At 43.2% G+C, this 21620-nt stretch overlaps 1 protein-coding gene across 1 annotated transcript in view; it reads left to right on the plus strand.

The window, feature by feature from the left end:
* The first annotated feature begins 1912 nt into the window (after positions 1–1912).
* Positions 1913–21620, plus strand: part of RORA (RAR related orphan receptor A) — a 356074-nt gene continuing 336366 nt past the window's right edge. The window contains exon 1 of the mRNA XM_021554229.3: positions 1913–2240. Within this exon, the coding sequence (XP_021409904.1) occupies positions 2069–2240 (172 nt within the window). The 5' untranslated portion in view covers positions 1913–2068. The remainder of the gene's footprint in view (positions 2241–21620) is intronic.

Genomic DNA, 21620 nt, shown 5'->3' on the forward strand with positions numbered 1-21620 from the left:
TCCCAGCACTGGTGAAAGGCAGTGGTCTGGCAGCTTTGAGGAATGAAGTTCTTTTCTTTATTAGCTGGGCAAGTTTCCCAACACACATTGCCTGGTTAGCCTGCTAAAACCCCCATCTGAGGAGGGAGGGATAAGCTTTCTCTCGGGCTAACAGGCAGCTTGGTTTCTACAGATCACATAATTCTTACTTGTGTTTGGAGGCTGCCAATTAGCAAAAAGTAAAGGGAGGGACTTTGCAGGAAATTGCAGCTCTAATCCACCAAACTCGCATCAGAGAAGGACCACCTTGCTGCCCTCTGCAGCTTCTGGAGTGACCATGCCCAAAGCCTGTGCCAGTGTGTGTTCCAGGGATGCTCACAGTCTCCATCAGAGTCGTGGGGACCTGTGTTCCTGCTTCCCTCCTCACTTCCACTCGCTCTCCTTCTCAGGCTGCTCTCTAGGAACAGCTTCCATCCAGCCTGAGACCCTTTGACTTGATGCTGGTGAAAAACCTTGGTAGCGTTTTGTGTCCTGTGTGCTCCCAGGCCTGCCCTAACCCAGTACTTAATCACAAAGAACAAGACCTTGTTTTACTCAGTGAGCAAGGTCTGTCAGCCCAGCTCTGACCATCTCAAGTTTATTTATGCTCTGAAAGTGAATGAAGAATAATTTTTTAATGTTACTGTCTTCTGCAAACGTGGCCCATTCCTCTCAGATGGAAATATACAAGAGATAATCAAAACTGTTGTGCTGCTTGTTTTCCAGACACAGGTAATTGGAACTTCAGGACTTCCAAATCAACTGACCCAAGGTTCTACCCTTCCACCAAAAGAAATATCAGCAGTGCAAGATGTAATCTAATTTGTGGACAGGATCGATCCAGGGGCAAGTAGGACTCATGGTACGTTTCACAGCTGTTTGAGCAGACACCATTTGTGGGAGAGCAGTGCAGTACTGGTGATTATACTGCAAAATGTGGAGCTGCCCAGGGTTTACCTAAAAGTTTCATCAGGTACCAGCACCATCAGTGTTGAAAGCTGTAGCAGCAGTCTTGGTTGGCAGAAGGTAGCACATCAGCTGCTTGCACATGATCAAGTGCCATTTGGAAAAAGCTTCAACCGCTTTCAGTAAAGATACCGTGATTTGGTCTACTCAGGATATGTTTCTAGTCAAGCAGTCAAAGCAGGCAGCTTCAGCACCTCCTGTGCAGGAGGCAGTAGGGCTGCATGAAACATGGCCTCTGTTGTACAGGAGCGATGTGTTCTCCAGGGTGTGTTTGTGGCAGCTGTTACTGGATTTTAACATCAGGCAGTGGACAAGGAATTGACCATTACAGAGACTGTGAACTGCACAAGGATGCTTGCAGAAGTCAGACCAGATCTGGAGGTTTTCTGGCACCTTGCTAGTCACCTTTTGTTCTATGTCAAAGCACACTTCATTGAGAGAGAGGTATTGTCTGAAACGTTGCCTTCTCCGGCTGCGTGGCTGTTAAACATGTGGGTCTCGAGGCGCTTAATACAGCTGGCATCTTCTGATGCGGCTTCAGCTGAAACAGTCATGGGGGAGGGAAGACAGCCCTGCGTGGAAGCTCTTCCCGCTGGTACCGGGGCTGCAGAGGGGAGCTCCTCGCGGGCCCGCCGGCCCTGCTGGCCGGGCCCACCATCGCGCCGAGCCGTCGGTGCCGGCCCGGGCGGAGGTCGGGCCGGCTCCCCGCCCGCCCCGGGCAATGGCAGCACCTTCTGCGGCCCCGGCCCCGCTCGGGGGCCGCAGGGACCGCGGGCCGCCGCCCCTCCGGCCCCGGCGCTGCCTCGCCGGGCGCGGGTCCCGCCGGCGGGCCGGGGCCGCGGCGCAGGGCGGCGGTGCCGGGCGTGGGGCGCGGGGCTGGCGGCGGAGCGCGGGGGGTGCGGGGGCGGGGGGGTGTGCAGCTCTCGCTAGCGCTGCTTGTGGTCACAGCCAGGCAAGCTCACATCCCATCTGGATCACGCTCGCTCTCTCCCTTCTGCTTTCCTACCATAGAGTTGCGCTGGAAACAGAAGATAGAGGGAGTGTAGGAGCTCGCCATCTCCAAGCGATCTACATTGGGAAAAACATGGAGTCGGCTCCGGCAGCCCCCGATCCAGCAGCCAGTGAGCCGGGCAGCAGCGTCTCCGAGGCGGCCGCCGGCGCCAGGGACACCCCGGTGAACCTGGAGCCTGCCCGGAAAAGCGATGCGCCGGCTCCCGTCCGCAGGCAGAGCTACTCCAGCAGCAGCAGCAGCAGAGGTAGGGAGACTTGGGGAAGGGGGAGGGGGCCGGGGGAGTGGGATCGGGGGGTGGGTGGGAATAGGAAGAGGGGGGTAAGAGAGAAGGGGGAAATGCAGCAATTTAATCCCCTGGTTTATTGCTCGTGCTTGTTGAAGCCGCGCACGCAAACAAGCCGGGCTTCTACCCCCTGCAAAACCTTGCAAACTTTTATAGCTTCTTTTAATTGCTGCAGGAGGAGGGACAAATGCAATGAAAATATTGAGCGGTGTTTGGTGCTTTCCTATCCCTCTCGTTTATTGCCTGTGGTATCCGGATGGGTACTGTGCCCCTGAAATTACATAATTTTATAAATATATAAAGCAACAGCAGGAGTATTGGGATTCAAGGGAACAAACTTTTAAAGCTGCAGTGTCCTTCCTCCCCCCCCTTTTTTTCTCCCCCTCGTCTGTCTCCTTTTGACAGTTTCTCAACTGGTGTGCTATGGCTTGTTGTGAATGGGGGATCTGTGATTAAACAGGAGATTTGCGGTTTGCGGGTGACTTATTCACTCTGTTGCGCGCTGTTTTCCCTTAATTCATTTAAGCGTATCTTAAAAATTATTTCATCGCGGAGCGGATGATCTCGTAGCTGCTGTTGTTGAGGGTGCACAACTTCGCAGAGGGTCTCCGTGCGCCCGGGGATTCTCTTACCGCTCTCCGCCGGCCCCCGAATAAAACGCAGCAAACAAACGAGCCCCCCTTTCCTGCCGCCAGCTGTCAAAGCCCTCCTGCCTCAGGTTGCGCCTCGGGAGTCGTGCGGGTCGGCTCTGGAGGTGCTCGGGGCGGGTGAAGTTTGGCGTCAGCCGCGGCAGCGCCCGAGCCGCGCCGGCGGCGGGAGAGCTGCGCGCTGCCGGGCGGAGCGGTGCGGGGCCGTGCCGAGCCGTGCGGGGCCGTGCGGGGCCGTGCCGAGCCGTGCGGGGCGGGCTGCTCCCGCCGCGGCCACGGACCGGGGCCCGGCTTCAAACGCCGCCGGAGTTTGCCGAGACGTGCGAGAGGGAGGAGGCTGCGGCTTTAATTACTTGTAAATAATTTATGAAGCGTTGCTCCTACAAGAAGGGGAGCGCGCTAGAGAGGCTTCGCTCTGTAAAATCCCTCGGCGATGGGTAAAAATGAATTAAATAACGCTATGTAATAATACACACGGCTGTTGAAAGAAATGACGGGCGGAGAAAAGTACGTGCCCGGCGGGAGCGCAGCCCCCTCGGCGGCCGCCGGCGGGGCTGGGGCAGCGATGCCCGGCCGCCGGCGGCGGCGAGACCGTCTCTCCTCGGACAGAGGGGGTTTGGGTTGTAGGTTGGAATATGGCTGATCATGTGTTGGCTTGTGTTTTACAGTATTTTTCCCCTTTTGGCCACACCCCCCCTTCCCAGGCAGCTTCCCACTCAGGGAATCCGCGTACAGTAAAAGCCATCGAGATGTCACACGCCGAAACATTTAATTAGAGGCGATTTGTGAGCAGGGAGCGCGCCGTTCGGCGGATGCCGAGGCGAGGAGGAGCGGGCTCGGCCGGAGGAGGCCGGGTGGCCACGGGCGTGTGCGCAGGGAGCGTTTGGCTGCGCGGGGTATATTTAGAGCTTGCGAGAGTGGATTTGGAATGCAAGCGCCTTATGTAACGAGGTTAATCAGAAACACTGGAGAAAATTTCCTTAATTTGTCGGGGAGTTTTCTGGATGTTTGCGGAGCCGGCCGTAGTTGGCGGGTGTTACACAACGCCCCCCCTCCCGGCTCTCCGGCCCAGCGCTCCGGCGGCGCGGGCAGATGGTGCTGCCGGGGCGCGGGGCCGGCGGCAGGGAGCCGGCAGCCGGCTGCGCCGCGTCTGGGGAGGGGGGCAACTTTGGGATCCCATCAATTATGTAACACTCGGCTGGCGCTTCTGTATGGATGCGAAAAGGAGAGGGGGGTGCTGGGAAGCCCGGGCGGCTCCGGCGGTGAGAGTGTTTTCTTGGCGGTCCCGAATTGTTTGGGCTCTGGTACTGCTAACCTGCTGACCCACATGTCCCTCCTCCCCCGGGCCTCGCTGGGGAAGGGGAAGGAGCAGGGGCCCGGCACTCCAGGCACACGCCGCCAGCCCGGGCTCCCGGCCGCCGCACGCAGGCAGGCACCGCGTTATGTAACAGGCTGAGTGGGAAAGCGAAGGTCAGTGATGGAGGCATCCCCGGCAACACAATGGCCAGAGCCCTGCGCGGGGCTGTGCGGGCTGTACAGCGAAATAAAGCTCGCGGCAGTCATTGGCGTGTGGCTTGGAAGGGCTTGGGAAGGGAGAGGGGAGAAGGAAAAGGAGAGTGGCAGAGATTTGGGAGGAAAAAAAAAGTGTTTGGGTTTTTTCGGATGATGTAATGGAGTTGGCAGAAAATACAAGTCTACTCCTAGAGTGCAAACAGTACGAGAATTGTAGCTGGCATTCTGTGCTAATGATGCATAAATTAGTGTATTGGAAGTAGATTGACCTATACAATACACGCCAGCTGATTGTGCCTTTTTAATAGTTAAAACCTGGAGGTACAGAACCACACAGGAAAACATGACAATGACAACACTGTGGCCTCCTTGAAGTCAGGACTTGATGGATGGATTAGGGGCTAGGGGTCCCTGTAGACGTGTAGGTTTGGGGTTTTAAAAAATCTTTTTAAGCTATTGAAATAGCACTTGATTTCTTGCCTTTTGTTTTTAATAGGGTCCTTTATATCTTATGGCAACAATGTGACCTTAATGTGTGACTAGTAGAGGTGAAATTATTTTTAGAACTGTTACCTTTTAAGCACATATGTTCAGCTGCGTATTGAGTTAAAAAAAATTTACTTGTTTGGGTCCCAAATCTGCCATGTGTTGTAAGCAGGCAGCTCTGGACTCTCATGTGAGCTTTGTGGAGGATAGATACAAATACATAGATATTTAAGTATATATACACATTTATACACCTCTCCAACTGTAGAAATCCTTATTTTTGACTTGGCAAACACTGAAAATATTTGTTTTATATCCTTAATTTTCATAGCTGCACACACTGCAAAGCTGCTTTGATACATCAGGGTTTATAATAATAGCCAGTGTACATAAGGAGTGAAGAAAACAAAATTAAAGAGAGCACTGTTGATGGAGAAGTGGGGAAAGTTTGCTGTGGAATAAATTCTTAAATGAAGCTTCAGTTATTATAATATTATCATTTCAAAATACTTTATTGCTTGATATGCAAACCTGTCTGTACCGCCAGATCCTTACATAACTTGGTTTTTATTTTGCAGAGGTTATGCTGGTTTAGTTGCTGTGTAGAATACGTAACTTGAAAACGTAATTCTGAGTTACCAAAGCACTTTTCAAATGGGGAATTGTTACTTGACATATTTAGGATATGGGGGAATGCATGCATACTTGCATGCTTCAAAAAATTCCTTGCAGTCTAATATTAAAACTGATTGTTAGGAAATTGTCACCATACTGGAAAAAGCAGGAAATGGATAAAAAGGCCTGGTTTTCCCCCAGAGGGATGCTTTTACTGCTGACAGTAGTTGTTAAAATTTTCTGAAGACCAGTCACTGACCAGCAGGTTGGATTTCATTCTCAGTGTGTGTGTGTGTGTGTGTTCTGCAACAAGGGTTTGTGGTTTGCCATGCTTGGTAGAAGGAATGCTTCCCTCGCCAGCTCTGGCCCTGGACTGTGGCTTTTATTGACATTTATTTCACTTTGCAGGTTTGGACGTCCATGGAGTTCTACCCATGCTGCAGTCTAAGGCTTAATATTCTATTAGTCCCCCTAGAAATAGTTGTAATTAAGTAAACTCTATTTTAGTAGAGAACTACTGTCTCATTAAAAAGCAAAGTACATTAAAAGCTTTTAAATCTGCTAGAAAATGCTTAGTTTGTATGGAACTGAGCTCTTGGTCTCAGAGGTAAGTCAAGAGAGGATGTCTTGCTGAAAAATATTTAAGACTGCTGTTACATCATTGGATGATGCTATGTGCAAATACTTTTATGATGCTTCATATTTAATAATTGAAAACTGCAGCTATATAGGTATTTGTTTTTCTTTTCTTTCTGTTGAGGTTCTGAGCGTATTTGCTGTTTTCCAGAACCCTTTGGATGTCGTCTGTTTATCCTGATCCTGTCTCTACTGGTAGATTGTGGCATTTTGCTTTTGTGCTTTTTAAAAAAATTTGGGTGATGCTCCACAAGTAGAGATGTAACATCATTAATAGTGACTACAATAGGTTTGTGGTGTTCTTTTCTTTATAAATACCTTTTTTCCCTTCTTTTTTATCCATTTATGTATTTAGACTATTCTACAGAGCTTAACCACAATACAAAATTTTGCAAGTTGTTTTCAGGAGGACTCTTTGAATTTTGTAAATTTGGATGCTTTCTGTAGATTCTTTGGGTTGCCTTTTTCATCACTGGGGACTATTCTGCATGCACCACTGATTTAGTCCTATTTTGGTAGATGATATGTGCTTTGAATCCTTTAAAGTACAGCATTGTTTTAAACGTTTGTAGCACAGGAGCAATAATAGCAGCAGTATGTTGTTCTCCCAGGAACAATGCAGTTCTCTTATTCCAATAAACCGTAACCTATTCTCTTATTTTATTTGCTTGAGAAACATCTCAGGAGCTCATAAACCAGTATGTAAATACTGTTATCATTCAACCAAATGCTGTAATTTTACTAAATAAAGAACATAGTTTGTAATGGAGATGAACGGGCTGTGTGACAATTTCAGTTTTGAGTATAGCACTGCATCTGAATGGAAAGAGCAATTTCAGCTTTGGGAGGTTGTTTTTATTTATTTATTTATTTATTTATTTTCCCTTCTCATACTTCTGATACAAAAATACTTGTTGGGAAAAACCTGAAACGACTCAGTCAATTTTGTTGAGTTTAATCTGAGAGCTGTCCCAGTGAAAAGGGGAAAAACTCAACCTTGTTTAAATGACTGTGATATGTGTATCTCTCTTGAAATTAATTTGTGAATAGGTAATCCATTCTTTACTGAAATATTTTAAGAGTGTGTTTTCAGTGACAGGTAGTTGTCGGAACAGACATGGCAAAAATGAAAAAATTGAAATTTGGAGTTATCTAAATGCCCTGGAAGCGTGGGTGCTGTGCAGCTTGGGGATTGTTTACAGGCTCTGTGCTTCTCGCTGCTGCTCGGGGAGCAGAGGGCTGCAGTGGCAGCTGCAGCTGCTGTCACACAGCTGTTTCTGCAGCAGGCAGAGGAAAGGGGAGTGCTGGCCCAGGTAGTTCACAGGAGCTGTCTCAATGCCCCAGTGCACTTGACTCGGGGCCTTCCCTTCCCGTGCTGCAAGGCAGCTCTCACCCCTCAGCTGTCTGTCCATGTCAGCCCAGGGTGGGATGCTGGAGTGGGGAGCAGTGTCTGCTTCTCAAGAGAAACGGAATAATTTTTCTCTCTCACATTCTTACCTGGACCTGAATTTCCTTTGGAGGTTCTGTAGTTTTCTGTGGCTTTGGCAGAAGAGGAAGTTCTGGAGGGTAAAGTGTTGAAGAAACTTTCTGAATGTGTGGAAGCATCCACACTTCATATGCATATTTTTGCTGCCTTGTTTTCTTTGATTCTTTTTTCAAGTATCTTGCATTTCACCTATTGCTGAGGCTGCCTTTGTAGGCCTGCTAATCATTTCTGGAAATGTACTGTACAGAGCTGTTGGTTTTATATGTACTCACAGCTGGCAGCCAGGTCACACATCCTTACCTGCACAGATTCTTACAGGTGTGTGGAGGAGGGCCCTGCAGGGTCCCTTGCTGTCACTAGACCCATGTTGCACATTCAGTGTCAGAAACAGATCGCACTTCATTTTTAGGTTGTTAGGGATTTTTTTTTTGGTCCCAGTGTTCAGATAGGTAGCTCCCACACAGCTTTGTTGTCTAATGATTAGAAACCTTTTCAGTTCTAAGTAACTGTATTCATGGTCAGTTAGCTCACTTGCTACTCTACATGTTTTCTATAAAACCTCTGTGGACTGAAAATGAAGAAGAGCCTGGTATTTTATTTTGTGATAGCTGAACTAACAGCGAGCTCTGTTCAGTGACTCGCAGTTTAGCACTTCAGCATATCTGTTGTAGATGGTCTGTGCTGATAGAAACATGAGAACAGTTTGGGCTGTGTGTCAGGAGGAGTTAATTGTCTAATTTCTTGAATGTAAAGGTTGTGAATTATTCCTCATACTGTTATCTGAAGTCTCATCTAGATATGTTTCATTCTTGGCAGCAACTGAGCTCTTCAGAGACTAAGTGTGTTGGGGTGTGTATTTTCATGAAGAAATTGTGGGGCTTATTTTACAGCAGTTTAATCTTATAGTTTAGCCTCATTGCACTGTTCATTTAGAAGGATCCCCAGGTGTTTTAAACACTATTGGGAACCATTTTGCTTATTACTGAAATCCAGCCACTTCTTGTGTGGAATCTGACAGCTGTTTAATGGTGCTCAGCCATGCTAAGCAGATCAGAATGGAAAGTGAAGAATACCATACCTGATTGAAACACTCAGAGGGATTTTGGATACAGATAATATAATTATCTGCATTGGAATTGGGTCAAACAGCTCTATTCCTGTAGAAAATTACTAGATATTTTCAGTGGCAGTGTATGGTCAAGAAATTGGTTTGAAATACCTTCCTGAAAATGATACCCCCAGCAGTGAGATAATTGAAGATCCTGCTGCTTACCCTATTGTGATCACCAGTTGCAGAATGATCAATGTTTTCAGGTATCTGTGGATGTATTAATTGTTTGGTTCCATGCTGGCATGTGAAATCTTATAGACCAGGGGGGATGCCTGGGATGTTGCAGGTGTTGCTTTGCAAAGCAAATTTCTTTACTGGTGAATTCCTTAAATAGTGAGTTGCTGTCTGTTAAATGTGCTGGTATTCACAGAGGTTTTAAAAATGGTTCTAGGAGATCTCTTGACACTAAGCCAGTAGGGAATGGGGGAGGTGGGTGTCAAGCCTTGTCTTGTGAGGATAGTGGTGGCTGTGGGGAAAATACAGCTCTTTTCCAGTTGTCTTCAGTTGCACTTCCCATGTAATGTAGCAGAACAGTATAAACAGAAGATCTGCAAAGGAACAGAAGTCAAAATTCCTGATCAACTGAATGTACATTAATGTCCTGGTAATAATGACCAACTGCAGAGTCTTTCATTTGTAATTTAATCTAATAATTTCCATGCACTTCTAAAGGAACACACTATGAAACTGGCAACTTCTGAGAAATTGCCGCGCTGTTACAAACAGCGTTTGAGCTGGCATTATAACAGCATGATAGATTGTGAGATGGAGAACAAAGTTAGTGTGGAAACTGAGCTGAGAGAAATTGCCAGCAGAATGTGAGAAAGCAGAGTTGGATTATGATAACCTCCCTTGCAGAATCAAATTAAACCGTTTCAAAGGCTTTGTTGATTTTTAGTTTGTAGTTGTACTATGTATTTACTTCACATGGGTGCAGGAGATTAATGAGGCAGGTGTAGTGATCATGGGGTGAAAACTGTGGTGCTGCTGTTCTTTTTAAATGTTTCATTTCCTACAGACTGTGGGTTATTTACAGCATTAATTAACAATATGTCTGTGTGCTTTATTTCTGCAACTGTTGAAATGTATTGAAACTATTTAATATGCAGAGTTGATGGAAATTATAACTCCTAGAGGGAAGTTGGACAGAGAACCCTCTCTCCCTTTTTTTTTTTTTTTTTTAATTACATTTATAAATATCTTTTAAAATGGCATGCTTGTCCAAAGAGGTAGTTTTTGTGAAGAATGGGGAATATATGGCCTGGAACTCTGCAGCTAGTTTTGACAATATGGCTGAAAGAAGACAGAAGGAAAAATAAAAATCAACCCTCAGAGCAACATATAGCAAAGTGCTGTTAATGTGCATCCAATAGCATTGCGAGCTCCTGACCTGTGAGAGAGGAATTTTTTCCATAGTTATGTAGAAGTATATGCCACGCACTTCTGAAATAAATATATATGCAAAACTGTAGACACCATTGGGAAGATTTAAATTATTTATTAGTAGAGCTTGGCCTGACTGTTTTGGTGCTGAGGCAAGGTCTATTAGATACAGTCAAGGATAAAACCAAGGCCAAGACTTGTGAAATACTGATTATGGGGTTTATTTTATTCCTGTAGTGGAATTATGAGAATACTTTAAAGTAGGATTTCCCCTCAGAGTTTTTCTTCAGATGTAGAGGTAGGAAAGAATGCCTTTTTATGAACTAATAGATGACTTTGCCAAAGTCTGTACCAAATGTAAATCAGAGGCCTCTGCTGCATTACATCTTTCAACTAAGGGCAGAAAGGTAAGGTTTAAACTATTTCTTTGTAAGAAGTCTTGAAATTTGATAAGACAGGCTAAAGTACAGCTTTTGCTAATACTTTACTTGAAGTAAAAAACCTGTCAGCATAAAGCATCTCCTAAATCCTTTGTATATTAAAAAATAAAATAAAGTGAAACCAATCTCAGAGGAAACTAGGGCATATCAGAAACCTCTCTCTGAGTCCTGCTTCATTTGTGTGATCTTCAAGAGGAGTTTTGTTAGTAGTCATTTGTGTTGTCATTATAGAAGTTAGGACAGGGTCCTTTGCTGCCTGGGTTGTTAGAGAGGTCTTTTAAAAATTCTAATGAAGTATACTCTGAACTGTTGACATCTTGTGTGGAGTCAGAGTGCTTCTGAGATAATACATGGAAGTCAGAGCACAAAAGCAACTCTTTGCACAACTGATGCTTGCAGGAATAATGGCCACAGCAATGTATAGTGGTGGTGTACTTTCAGTTCCTCAGCAACCTTGCTAATCCATCAATAGCCAGACAGGCCTTACACTTTGAGAGTCTTTAAAAAACCAAACCACTGTTTTGTTTCTAGAGATATCATTTCCACTCAACACTCTTAATGCTTATAATTTTCTGCTGGAATCAGAAATCAGGTGTATTTTTAAGAAGTGATCTGATTTTCACGAGTGTGAATCTGCCAGAGGTCAGATTAGACCAGTCCTATGTTGGCAGCACAAAAGCAGCCCTTGACTGTTAGAGGTGTTCTGCTCTGCTGGCAGAAGTCTGGATCCTGTGACAGTTTGTGTGTGCTTAATACTGAGCATCCTGGATGGTTCTGTGGATGTCAGTACTTCAGCGTAGGGTAAAACTAGAAGTGCACGTGTACTAAGAGCAAGAGAGAGCTGCGAGTAACCAAGAACTGCACTGGGAAATGGCTTAAGAAAAATAAGAAATTTTAGCACTAATGAAAAGGACTCTGGACGAAAGATGAATTAACTGTAGTTTTCACAGTAGGTAGAGCTGGGTGAGTAGTTGTAATTATTTTGGCAGATACATTGTTACCCTGCTATAATTTTGCTTTCAGGATGATACTGTGGTTTCATTGCTGGAGAAGAATTTCTATCCCTACTCCAGAACAGCTGTTAGGAGATGAGCAAGAATTTCCTCAGGTACAGAACCTGAGTTGGACTTGTCTGTTGCTGTATATGGAGTGTGTTTGCTAAGTTTACTGAAGGCTTTAATTTGTAGCCACTGACATCTTAGCTCTGTTCTTATAACAATCAAAAAGTCTTTTTTGTTTTGTGATGGAAAAAAAATGAAGGGAAAGGCGAACTGATTGTGGGGATTTTGCTTCAAAGAATTAAATAAGCTGACTGTTGAGGTGGCCTGCCTTATTGGCATTTCTCTCTTGATATTGGCTGCCTCTAACATGGTTTGATCATAACTGAATTATTTTCCTGTTTTGTTTTGGTTTGATTTTTTTTTTTTTCTGAGTAAATCACACTCTACCCCTTGGCCTCCTTTTAGAAATTTGCAGTTCTGGTTCATGAGAAATTGCAGTTGATAATTTTTTGGATAATAATACCCCACTGAAATTGGCAGGCCAGGTCAGCAGTATCCCAGAGATGCTTTAGTGTGACATGCAGTGTAGTATCTAAGGCTATGCGAAAGAACAAGGGAAGATTTTTTTGTTTTGTTTCTGAAACGGAAGCAAAATCCTTCCAAAATTCTAGCCAGTCATTAACTTTCCACAGCAGTGCTCAAGGCAGTCTGTCACTAAAATCTTTGGTTTCAATTCTCTGAAGAATGCTCCCCCGTACAACATTCACCTTAGAGAGGATAAGGACAAAAGCTTCTGGAAGAAGGCAGGATTAGCAGAGCAGCTAGTTTTACAGATAACCACGGGCTTCCATTTAGCTGGCTGTGTTTGGCCTCAGTGTTGGGTTTCCAGCGTTCCCAAGTCCACCTTCCTGTTGTTTTCAGCCCACTTTAGAGACTGTAGAAATGGCTTGTCACAGATCTCTGCAACTGGCAAGTCTCCTCAGAATTTCTTCCACGTATCCTTTGTTTTCTTTGCCACAGCAGAGGTTCAAAGCAGAATGTCTTTAGGGATTTGAGAGCAAATGATCACAAGTGGCGAGGTGGGGACTCATGCCAATATACTGAAAATATTTTGTTGCATTGCTTTTCTCTGCACACAGCAGAATGCACACTGGAAGCAAACTTGGCTCTGGAAAGGCAGCAATAGAAAATGTAAAAACAAACCCAGAAAGGAAGTAAATGAAGCCAAAGGGGGAGCAGGGTAGTTTTGGGTAATGAACAGCAAAAGAAAGATGTGGAACTTAAGGAAGAAGTGTAATGAAAGGGCACAAAAGAAAGATGACTGATTTGGAGAATGGCCTGGAAAAAAACCCCAAACATTTGCAAAAGGACTGGAGTAGTGGGGGAAGCTACAATGTCTGCTGAGGGGAGGGGAATTTACTGCCTTATTTCCTCTGTACAATTAATATATTCTTATTCTGTGATCCTGCCTTTGCTGCAGAATGTAATAAAATATGTTTTAGTGCATGGTGTGGTCTCAAACAGTTGCCTCAGATTTGCTTCAGCACCCTATAGTTTCCAATGAGCTCTGACTAAATTCTTTTGCCACAGATGTTGTGCTAATGTGTTATATGAATTATTTGTCTTATCTTGGTCCTGTGAAATTAGAAGCCCTTTCCCACAGTGTGTTAAGCAGATTAAAATGAAAGCCTGATTTTATGGTCCAGCAGCAGTGCAAATATTTGGGGAAAAAAAAAAAAAAGAAAGGAAAAGAGTTGTGAACTAACTGTAGGGTGCTGTGTGGACTCTTTATAAAGCAAACACATCTTGACACCTAAATGGTGAGATGGTAAGTTACAGGCTTCTCTTGAAAAGGCTTATACTGTTTTCCCTGGTGCCTTTATTTGGGGGAAGAGTTTGGGATTGGTAGTTTCTGCTAAGGTACCTGTTGTTGTCGTCATTTGACGTTAACTTGTGAGGCATCTCTGAAGAAGTTCCTTCTTCAAACCCTTGTCAGTGACTTGAGGGCTGCATTTGCTTTGTGGTAGGCAGTCCTGGGGCAGAATTTGGGCTCTTTGGAAAAGCACTGAACATAATATTAGAGGCTACTACCAACAGTTTTTTGTTTGCAAGAGAAATGACTTTAAAAAGTAGTCAAGTGATGATACACATCAAATTCAGGATTCGTGTTACTCTGTGTCTTGCATTCCTGTCTTGTGTCCTTTCTCCCTTAGGAGCAGAATATATTTTAGTTACAGCAGTAATTTTATTTATACCACTTATTTAAATCTTAGTGTCATAACATTCCAAGATACTTTATAACTGTTCTCCTACCTGTGTGGTATTTGTCACAAAGCCTAGTCTAAAGCCATAATGAATTTATTGTGGACATGATGTGCCTAAGACTGTGTTTGGGCAATAACGTAGTTAAGGCATCACATGTTATTGTAATGTATGTGAGAGGATACTCACACATGTAATGTGTGAGAGGGGGCAGAGTAAAGGTGGAATGTCAGTGAGCATTTTATGGATTCTGGACTCTGTTCCCATTTCATTCATTCCTCTTATTTCCCTGCATGGAAATAAGGAATAGGGTTGCATGTTGCTGCATCAGAAATCTTGCTCCTTCAGGTCTATTCAGGTCATGATCAGAGTTGAGAAGTCCTGGAAGTGCTTGTGGGCCACACTCTATGGAGCTCTATGCTGAGATGTGCTGAGTTTCAAATGGTGGGGACACAAAAAGGCAGAAGGTGTAAGAGAGGTGCCCCATTATTTCCCTGTCTGTGGACTGAGTTAGCAGCACCAGACCAGTCACGTGCTATAAAGGTACTTGAAAGTTTGGCTTTTTAGGTGTTCATTTCCCTCAGAAGGACAGGTATGAAGAAGTTTGGCATTTGTCCCTCTGTTCATGTTGGATGGGGAGGCAGCAGCTGTGCCTTAATGGTTTTTCTTCTTGCCCAGCATCTGGTCTACGTGTCCTTTTGTCAGACCAGCTCCATGTGTGTGTCCTGGGATACCTGTGGGGTTTTTTGGCACAGGAATTGACAATTCCACACTCTCCCTGACACTGCAGTCTGAACGCTGCTGGGAGTGCAGCCACGCCAGCAGAAGGGACCATTTATCAGTTTGTGTGTGTACAAGTGTAGCAAAACCAGCAACATTATTTTTTTCCCTTAAAAATTGCCCTCTATTGAGTTATAGCTTGATGTGCTGGAGGTAGTGGGGGCTGGGGAGGACAGCAACTTTATTTGTCATTGCTGTGTTAGCAGAGGCTCTGCTAACTGCACAGGCAGAGCTTAACAATCCTCAGGAGATTGCAGGGATCTGTCTCTGCTTAGCCCTTACCAAGGTGCATTTATACCACTGCTGCTCAGTGGAGTTCCATGGTTTAATTTCTATGAATGGCTTCAGATTCCCCAGCAAACTGGACACGACAGACCTGGGGTGTGCAACAAAAATATTTTGCAGTATGTTAGATTTTAAAACTTGATAAAAAATAGATGAATGGCAGTAGTAGGAGGTAAGCAGTATTCCTTCTTTTGGGGGAAGTTCTTACGTGTTATTTTTCAACATACTTTGACCAGATGAGCACAGAGAAACCTGGTTTTAGTCTGTCTTTGGTAGTGTCTGATTTTTGCAACCACATTTAAATGTACATGTAAGCAGTTGAATTTTTTTGTGTAATCCTGACATCTCTATGTGATGATTCTCCATAAAAATAAATATTTATACATTATGTTTTTCCAATGTAATGTTTTAGATGTAAACACTTTGCTTTTGATTTACCCTCTTTTTTTTTTTCATATTTTTCCTATTTTGCCCTTTTTTTCCATATTTTAAGCAGAGAGACTTATAACTGCTGGACCTTACTGAGGGAAAAGTTTTATAGACATAAACCAAGAATGTATAGCGAATAATTAGGCTATATTAAAATTAAAGCATTAGAGATTTTTAATACCTTGAAGGTAATTTAAATTTAAAACATAGTTTAGATTTAAATCATATAAAGCTATTCTGCATTACTTCCACCAGTCTTTATTAAGGACTAAGCGCTCTACTTGCCAGTTTTTAGAGATTACACTTTTATTTGTAATTTGTCTTCCAATGTGCAGTTAATAGCAATATGGCAATCATTCAGTTTTGCAAAATCAGGTAGGCTTCTAATCTGTAGAGAAGTTCCTAATACATGTAAAAAGACTTTATTCAAGGCATTGCCATAATAATTAGCCTCTTAACATTTTCCTTAAAGACAGTTTGGAGGAAAAATTCCTTCCAATGACACAGATGTGGTTATTAACTTGTTTCCTATTGCTGTTTGAATGTTCTCATCAATATTCCATGTGGGAGAGTATCCATTCCTTTGTGTTTGTTTCAAACCTCCCATGGTGAGACTGGAAGGATGTGGTGTGGATGTGATGTGCTTTTCTGACTATCCCATTTGTTCACCTGGATCCAGATGTCCAGACTTGCTATGCTCAGTCGGGTGGGACAGAGGTCTGAGATGTCCATACTTTATATTCTTCTGTGCTGCAAGAGGTTAATTCAGTTTGCTGTCTCTGATAAAGTCCTTACTGTGGCTATTGAGTTACCAAGAGACAAAGCAGCAGAGTGTGAAAGCAAGAACCATCAACTCTGTTTGAATTCCTTGCCAGCAGTATCTCCTGTGGTTCTGTCTGCCTGCTCAAACCCACACCTGGAAACTGAAAGGGATGGTTGGGCTTTAAAAGCTCCTTTTCCCTGGAGCCCCTCCCCGCTGTGTTCCCGTGCAGGGTGCGTGCGGTGGCCACGGCAGTGCCCGGGGACCAAAGGCTGTTGGGAAGCTCTGCTCTGGTGGCCACATCCGACACTGCTGCAGCTTCTGAGCTTCCAGTGTGAGGCTTGGCTCCACATCAGTGGGTATCACTAACCTAAGACTGTTTAATGTGAGCTGGAGTTTCAGATCTGAGATGTGAAAAGAATTGAAATACAGTGTGTTACGTAACTTCGAGTTGCTAGTATGCGGTTGTGTTACAGAGAAGGATTAAGGGCAAATTTTATCCAAAGGCACTTTCAGGAACTAGAGATAGCCAAAATATTGTTCGTTATCCTTTCAGCTTTTTATTAGCAGTATCTTGCTGAGACAGGTGATTGTTAAAATGGGAAAGGAAATGTGGTTGTTAGTTCCAGTCTGGAGCTGTATTTAAGTGAACCTTTTCCAGCAAAGGGGAGATGGATCACTGCTGTGGGCTTTAGCCAGAGAAACAAACCTGAGATTTCCTTTTTAGCTCATGTGTTCAGCACTGGAGAAAGCTGTGTTTGAGAGACTTTGGAGTAAAAAGGAGATTTGTGTACCCTCCAGAAGCTGGAGAAGAGATGGAATCTTGGCTGTCAGTTGAAATGGACTCTTCTCATGTCAACCTCCAAAGCAGCAGTTACCATAACTGAATATTGCACTGTGCATGGTGCACCTCATGTTTCAAACACAGATCAAATTCAGCAGCAGGTTTGAAATGGAACTGAGCTTCCAGAAACCAGCCCAAATACCAACAATACCCCTCCAATTTTAGTATGACGAGCTTGAATTGAGGCATCATGCAAATCCTGTTAATAATGTAATGACTTTCCATTAATTCTCCTCACTGTTATGTCAGTTGATTTTCAGCTACTTGATCCATCATCATTTTGTCAGTTCTAGTGAGGACTCTTTTTATATTCAGCTATTAAAAATGGTTTTGGTTTCTGTTGATTCTCTAATTTTTGCATCTTTCCTGAGTTCACTGATGTCTGAATTAAAATTCCCATTTTAGGAGCAGAAATAACGGTTGAAATTATTTTTCCTTACTTTCTCAATACCTACACGTTGTCCTTTTTAGGTAGGTTGTACTGCATCCCAAGAGATTGGGTAAGCTTCCGGTCTCCTTGCTAATGCAAATGTTACCAAGATGTTATGTGTTAAATATGCAGCAAAACAACATTGATTTCTTTCCTTCTTTTCTGTATGGTGGAAAGAAGCAGAAGAAATTTTACTCTTAGCATTTATCACAACCAAGTGGGAGTAATTTTTCTAACACAAGAATTATTTCTAAAATTTGCTTATGTTTATTCAAACAGTGTTGTTTCAGCTTTCGTTTCTGAGCTGAGCAGATTTCTAAAGAGCTTTTTTCCAACACGAAGATGGTGGGAGCTGGTGGATATTGAACTTTAAAATATTTCTAGTCCTGGAGGAAAGGTGGATTGTGAGGAAAAGAAAATGAATGTTGCTTAATTGATAATGACACATATGCTCTGTTTGCTTTCATAGAACAGTTGTGAAAATTCATCTCCCCTTATGGGTCTGTGTCACTTGGAGACTCTGAGCCATTTTTATAAATGGGAACTGTAGGCTTTTCTGTATTTTAGATGGAGTGCCAGTTTGGAAGATGGAAGTGCCAGGGTAGGTACTTCCTTCCCCTTAAGGCAGGGGTCACAGTAGAATTCAGAAACTGGAGATATCCAAAATGTTGTTAGTCATCCTTTCATCCTTCTTTTTTTTATTATCTCAGAATTAACCAGCTAAATTAAAGTATGATGGTCCCATTCAAAGCATTTAACATGTAGTTTTATCAAGTAATTCTAAAAGAGCAAAAGAAGGTTTCAGGTAACAGCAGATGCAGTGATAGCCCATTGGTAGAGATCATCTTCCAGGCTGGTTTTTCTTAATTGACAAAATTATAACAAATGATGAACTGTTGGTATCCAAATTTAGTGACCAATTCATGGAGACAAGAAGATGTTTTTGTTTCAGAAAATGGATGTGGTGAACAACTGGAGCAGATGCAGGTTTGCTCATAAATTGCTAAATGGATGCATTGGAGTACTGATTCTGAAAGATAAACAGCTGGGAAAGCATTAGAGGAAGTGTTGATTTTTGTCTTGGTAAGATAAGTACTGGCAATCAGACTAATAAAAATGTTCCAGTAGGTTGTTATTTACTGACTGGTATGCTTTTTTGTGTTGAAAGCGTAATGGAATTGAAGTCTCCCTCCACTGACAATTAATAAGCTGTGTTACACTTGCCTTGTGTTGGAGTAACTTTGTTTAACTATTTTGCTTTTTCTCTGTGCTGCTTATTCTCCAGCCTTTTCAGTCTCTTGCCTGTAGGTATTTCTCACTTATTTATTTCTTCTGTGTCTTATTCCTCATTTATAACCAGTGTTTTTCATGGTGTGTAAACTTTGTGATAGTTTAATGAAATTTAGCTTTGCTCCTCTCTGTCCTAACAGCCTTCCTTCTGGCTAGACAAAAATAAGCGCCAGTCTCTTTGAAGACATTTTTGTGTACAGATTTTTTTCAAGTAACTTTAACTGATTGCTGAAAACATCTAAGATTATGGGCTGGCAGTAGTCACTATCAATTCTGAATGTTAAAGAGGCAAAGTCCCTGTTAAAACAAGTGCTTTGGTAAAGGGAGCTGCTAGCCCAGCCATGCTTTGAGGTGCCATCACAAGAGGAGGTTTTTTTTTGCCATGAGGCTGGTTACCAATACTTTTGTTTTGTTTATATTCTCTCTGTAAGACTCAGCCTGAGGGAAAGGAATATTTTTTTTGTGAAATCCTCTGGAACTTAATTGCTTAGACTAGATGAGAGCAGACCATAGAGCCCCACAGGTGCAGTCTATGTGAATGGCCTCTGCGCACTGGGAGTGGCAATAAACATATGCAGGGGTTTCAGTGGCTCTTGGAATGTTTTATGCACAACCTTTTACTTTTAAATCAGTTTGTGTAAAGTCTTCAAAAAGTAAAAGTAGTGCTGGGTTTTTGTTTGCTTTTGCTGTGGTGGTGCTGGATATGTGATGAGTATTGTGTGGTATGAAATGGCCATGCAATGTAAATAACACAAATTAATAAGTCTTATCAAACAAGCAGAATGAAATTTGTGGACTCCTAGAGGCAGAAAGACAGTATTCATAAAATGAGTTGCAGAAGGATGGACATTGCTGCTATTGTCATTAATACACTACACAGTCAAACCAATGGCATTGCAATGTACATAAGGACTTTTTCATTACTTTTCCTCTTGCTTTAAGTGATAAGGTAATAGCCATAAGTAAAAAACCAATGTAGGCTCTGTTTCTTCCCCAGTCAGGCTGATGAGTGGAATTTGCACCTTCTGTGCCAGGTAGGGCTGCCTAAAGTGTCTAGCCTGAAGTATAAAGAGTTGCTTCCTCCAAGAGTGATTAGTACTCATCAGTTTAGATTTGACAAGTAAGAGAGGGTGTATTCTGCTGCCTACATCACATTTCCCTGTGATATTTCATGGAAGTTCAATGTATGCCAATGACCCTAAAGAGTTCTGGCAGAAATGAGGAAAAATCCTAGTGCGGTATCCTGAGTGGGGCTTGTCTCTGGGAGCATAAATCCTGAAGAGCATGTGGCAGCTCCTGTTTGGGCTGAGGAAAGAAGTATGAAAATATTGTTTGTGTCATAGCTGATCAACGGGCAAATCAAAAAACCTGCATAAGGCAGAACGAGAAAGAGCAGAAGATGAGAGAAACCTCTTCTGAGAGGCTTCTGATGTCTGGAAACCAAATGAGTGAGTAATGTTTTGAAATTGCTTCAAGTGCTCAGTGTAGATAATGGTTACTTCCAGCCATGGAGGAATGCCCTGCGTGCTGACTCCCAGTTGTGTTATTGTGTGTCACAAGTCCAGCAGTGTAAAGCGCCCTGCTGGAAGGGGTTTACCCAGCCTCCTCCCAAATTAAACTTCACAGCTCTTCTGCTCCTCAGTTATTCTGCTGTAGTGGCCTAGAAGCTCCAGCCATTTTCCTTGCCAACAGCAAGTACAGTCTGCATTACCTGTTTTGATAATTTCCCTTTCTTAGTTGTTTAAAAAGCCTTGGAAGGAGAGGAGCAAGTCTCCATGGCTGATAAGAAGCATTATTGTGTTTCACTTTCCACTGTGAATAGCTGTGGTAGGGTGTTCAAATACTACTTCTCTCCAGGTATGCAATATTGATACCTCCTTACTCACCCAAACTGCAGCACAGGCAAGAGTCATCTCATGTACGATTCCTCCAACTATCCATGGTGTTTGCACAGTAGATATGTAAATCTAAATACTTCAAAATGCCCTGTATTGTCTAGCATACAGAAGCTGGCACCTTTAGGGAATAATCAAGAACTCTTCTGAAGATTGATGTTTGAATTAAGTCAGGGAATCACCCTGAGCATACCTGTTTCTCTTCTGTATATCTCTACACAAATTTAAGCAAGCCCACTGTATTAGAGTACTGCAAATTTACATGTTGGCACCATGGGTGCTTCAGTCCAGGTGCAGGAGGAGAATTGTCTCACCAGCATGTATTACAGGAAAGAATTAGAGATGGGTGATTTAATTTAGGGTGCACTTCCCCTACTTGCACTTCTACAGCAAAAATAAATTAAGACCAAATTATCTCTTTCTACTTTGTCCTTCTAGCCAAAATTTAAAAAATAATTGTTGGGAGGTTGAGTACTGGATCTTTGTTTTTAAAGGACATAATTTTCAAATTCCTGAGCATCATTGCTAACCCTGTAAATTTGAATGTGATTTCACTTAGAGATGCAGCCCTATCTTCTTGTTCATGCAGGAAGAGTCCTTCCTTTCTTGGGACTGTTGCATTCTTTACAGACTTAGGCAGTAATCAGAGAAACCCATACTTGTAATCCATTGTGAACAAAACCAGAAATAGTCAAAACTGTACGTTGAGAATAGGTGGCCCACTGCAGTTAGTCTGTGTCAGATCTAATGCAATTACTGTTATAAACTGAGACCTTCTCAAATTCCTTTTATTCAAGCCCTATGTAATATTTTTCATTTTCAAGTGATTTATGGCTGCTACCGATTGGGAAACATTTCAGACGGAATGACACTTCCAGCTCTATATATGCAATATCATTTAAATTTTTATGGCTGACTCTAGGGCCTAAATGTACTTTCACGTGCACTTAGGAAGCTGCTGTCAGAACCTGCACATTGCATAACTGAGGGTAGAATTTGTCCCTTTATATACCACTGTATTGTTAAAAAAAACCTACCAAAGCTAACAA

Source organism: Lonchura striata, chromosome 11 (assembly GCF_046129695.1).
Source record: "Lonchura striata isolate bLonStr1 chromosome 11, bLonStr1.mat, whole genome shotgun sequence".
Taxonomy (NCBI): domain Eukaryota; kingdom Metazoa; phylum Chordata; class Aves; order Passeriformes; family Estrildidae; genus Lonchura; species Lonchura striata.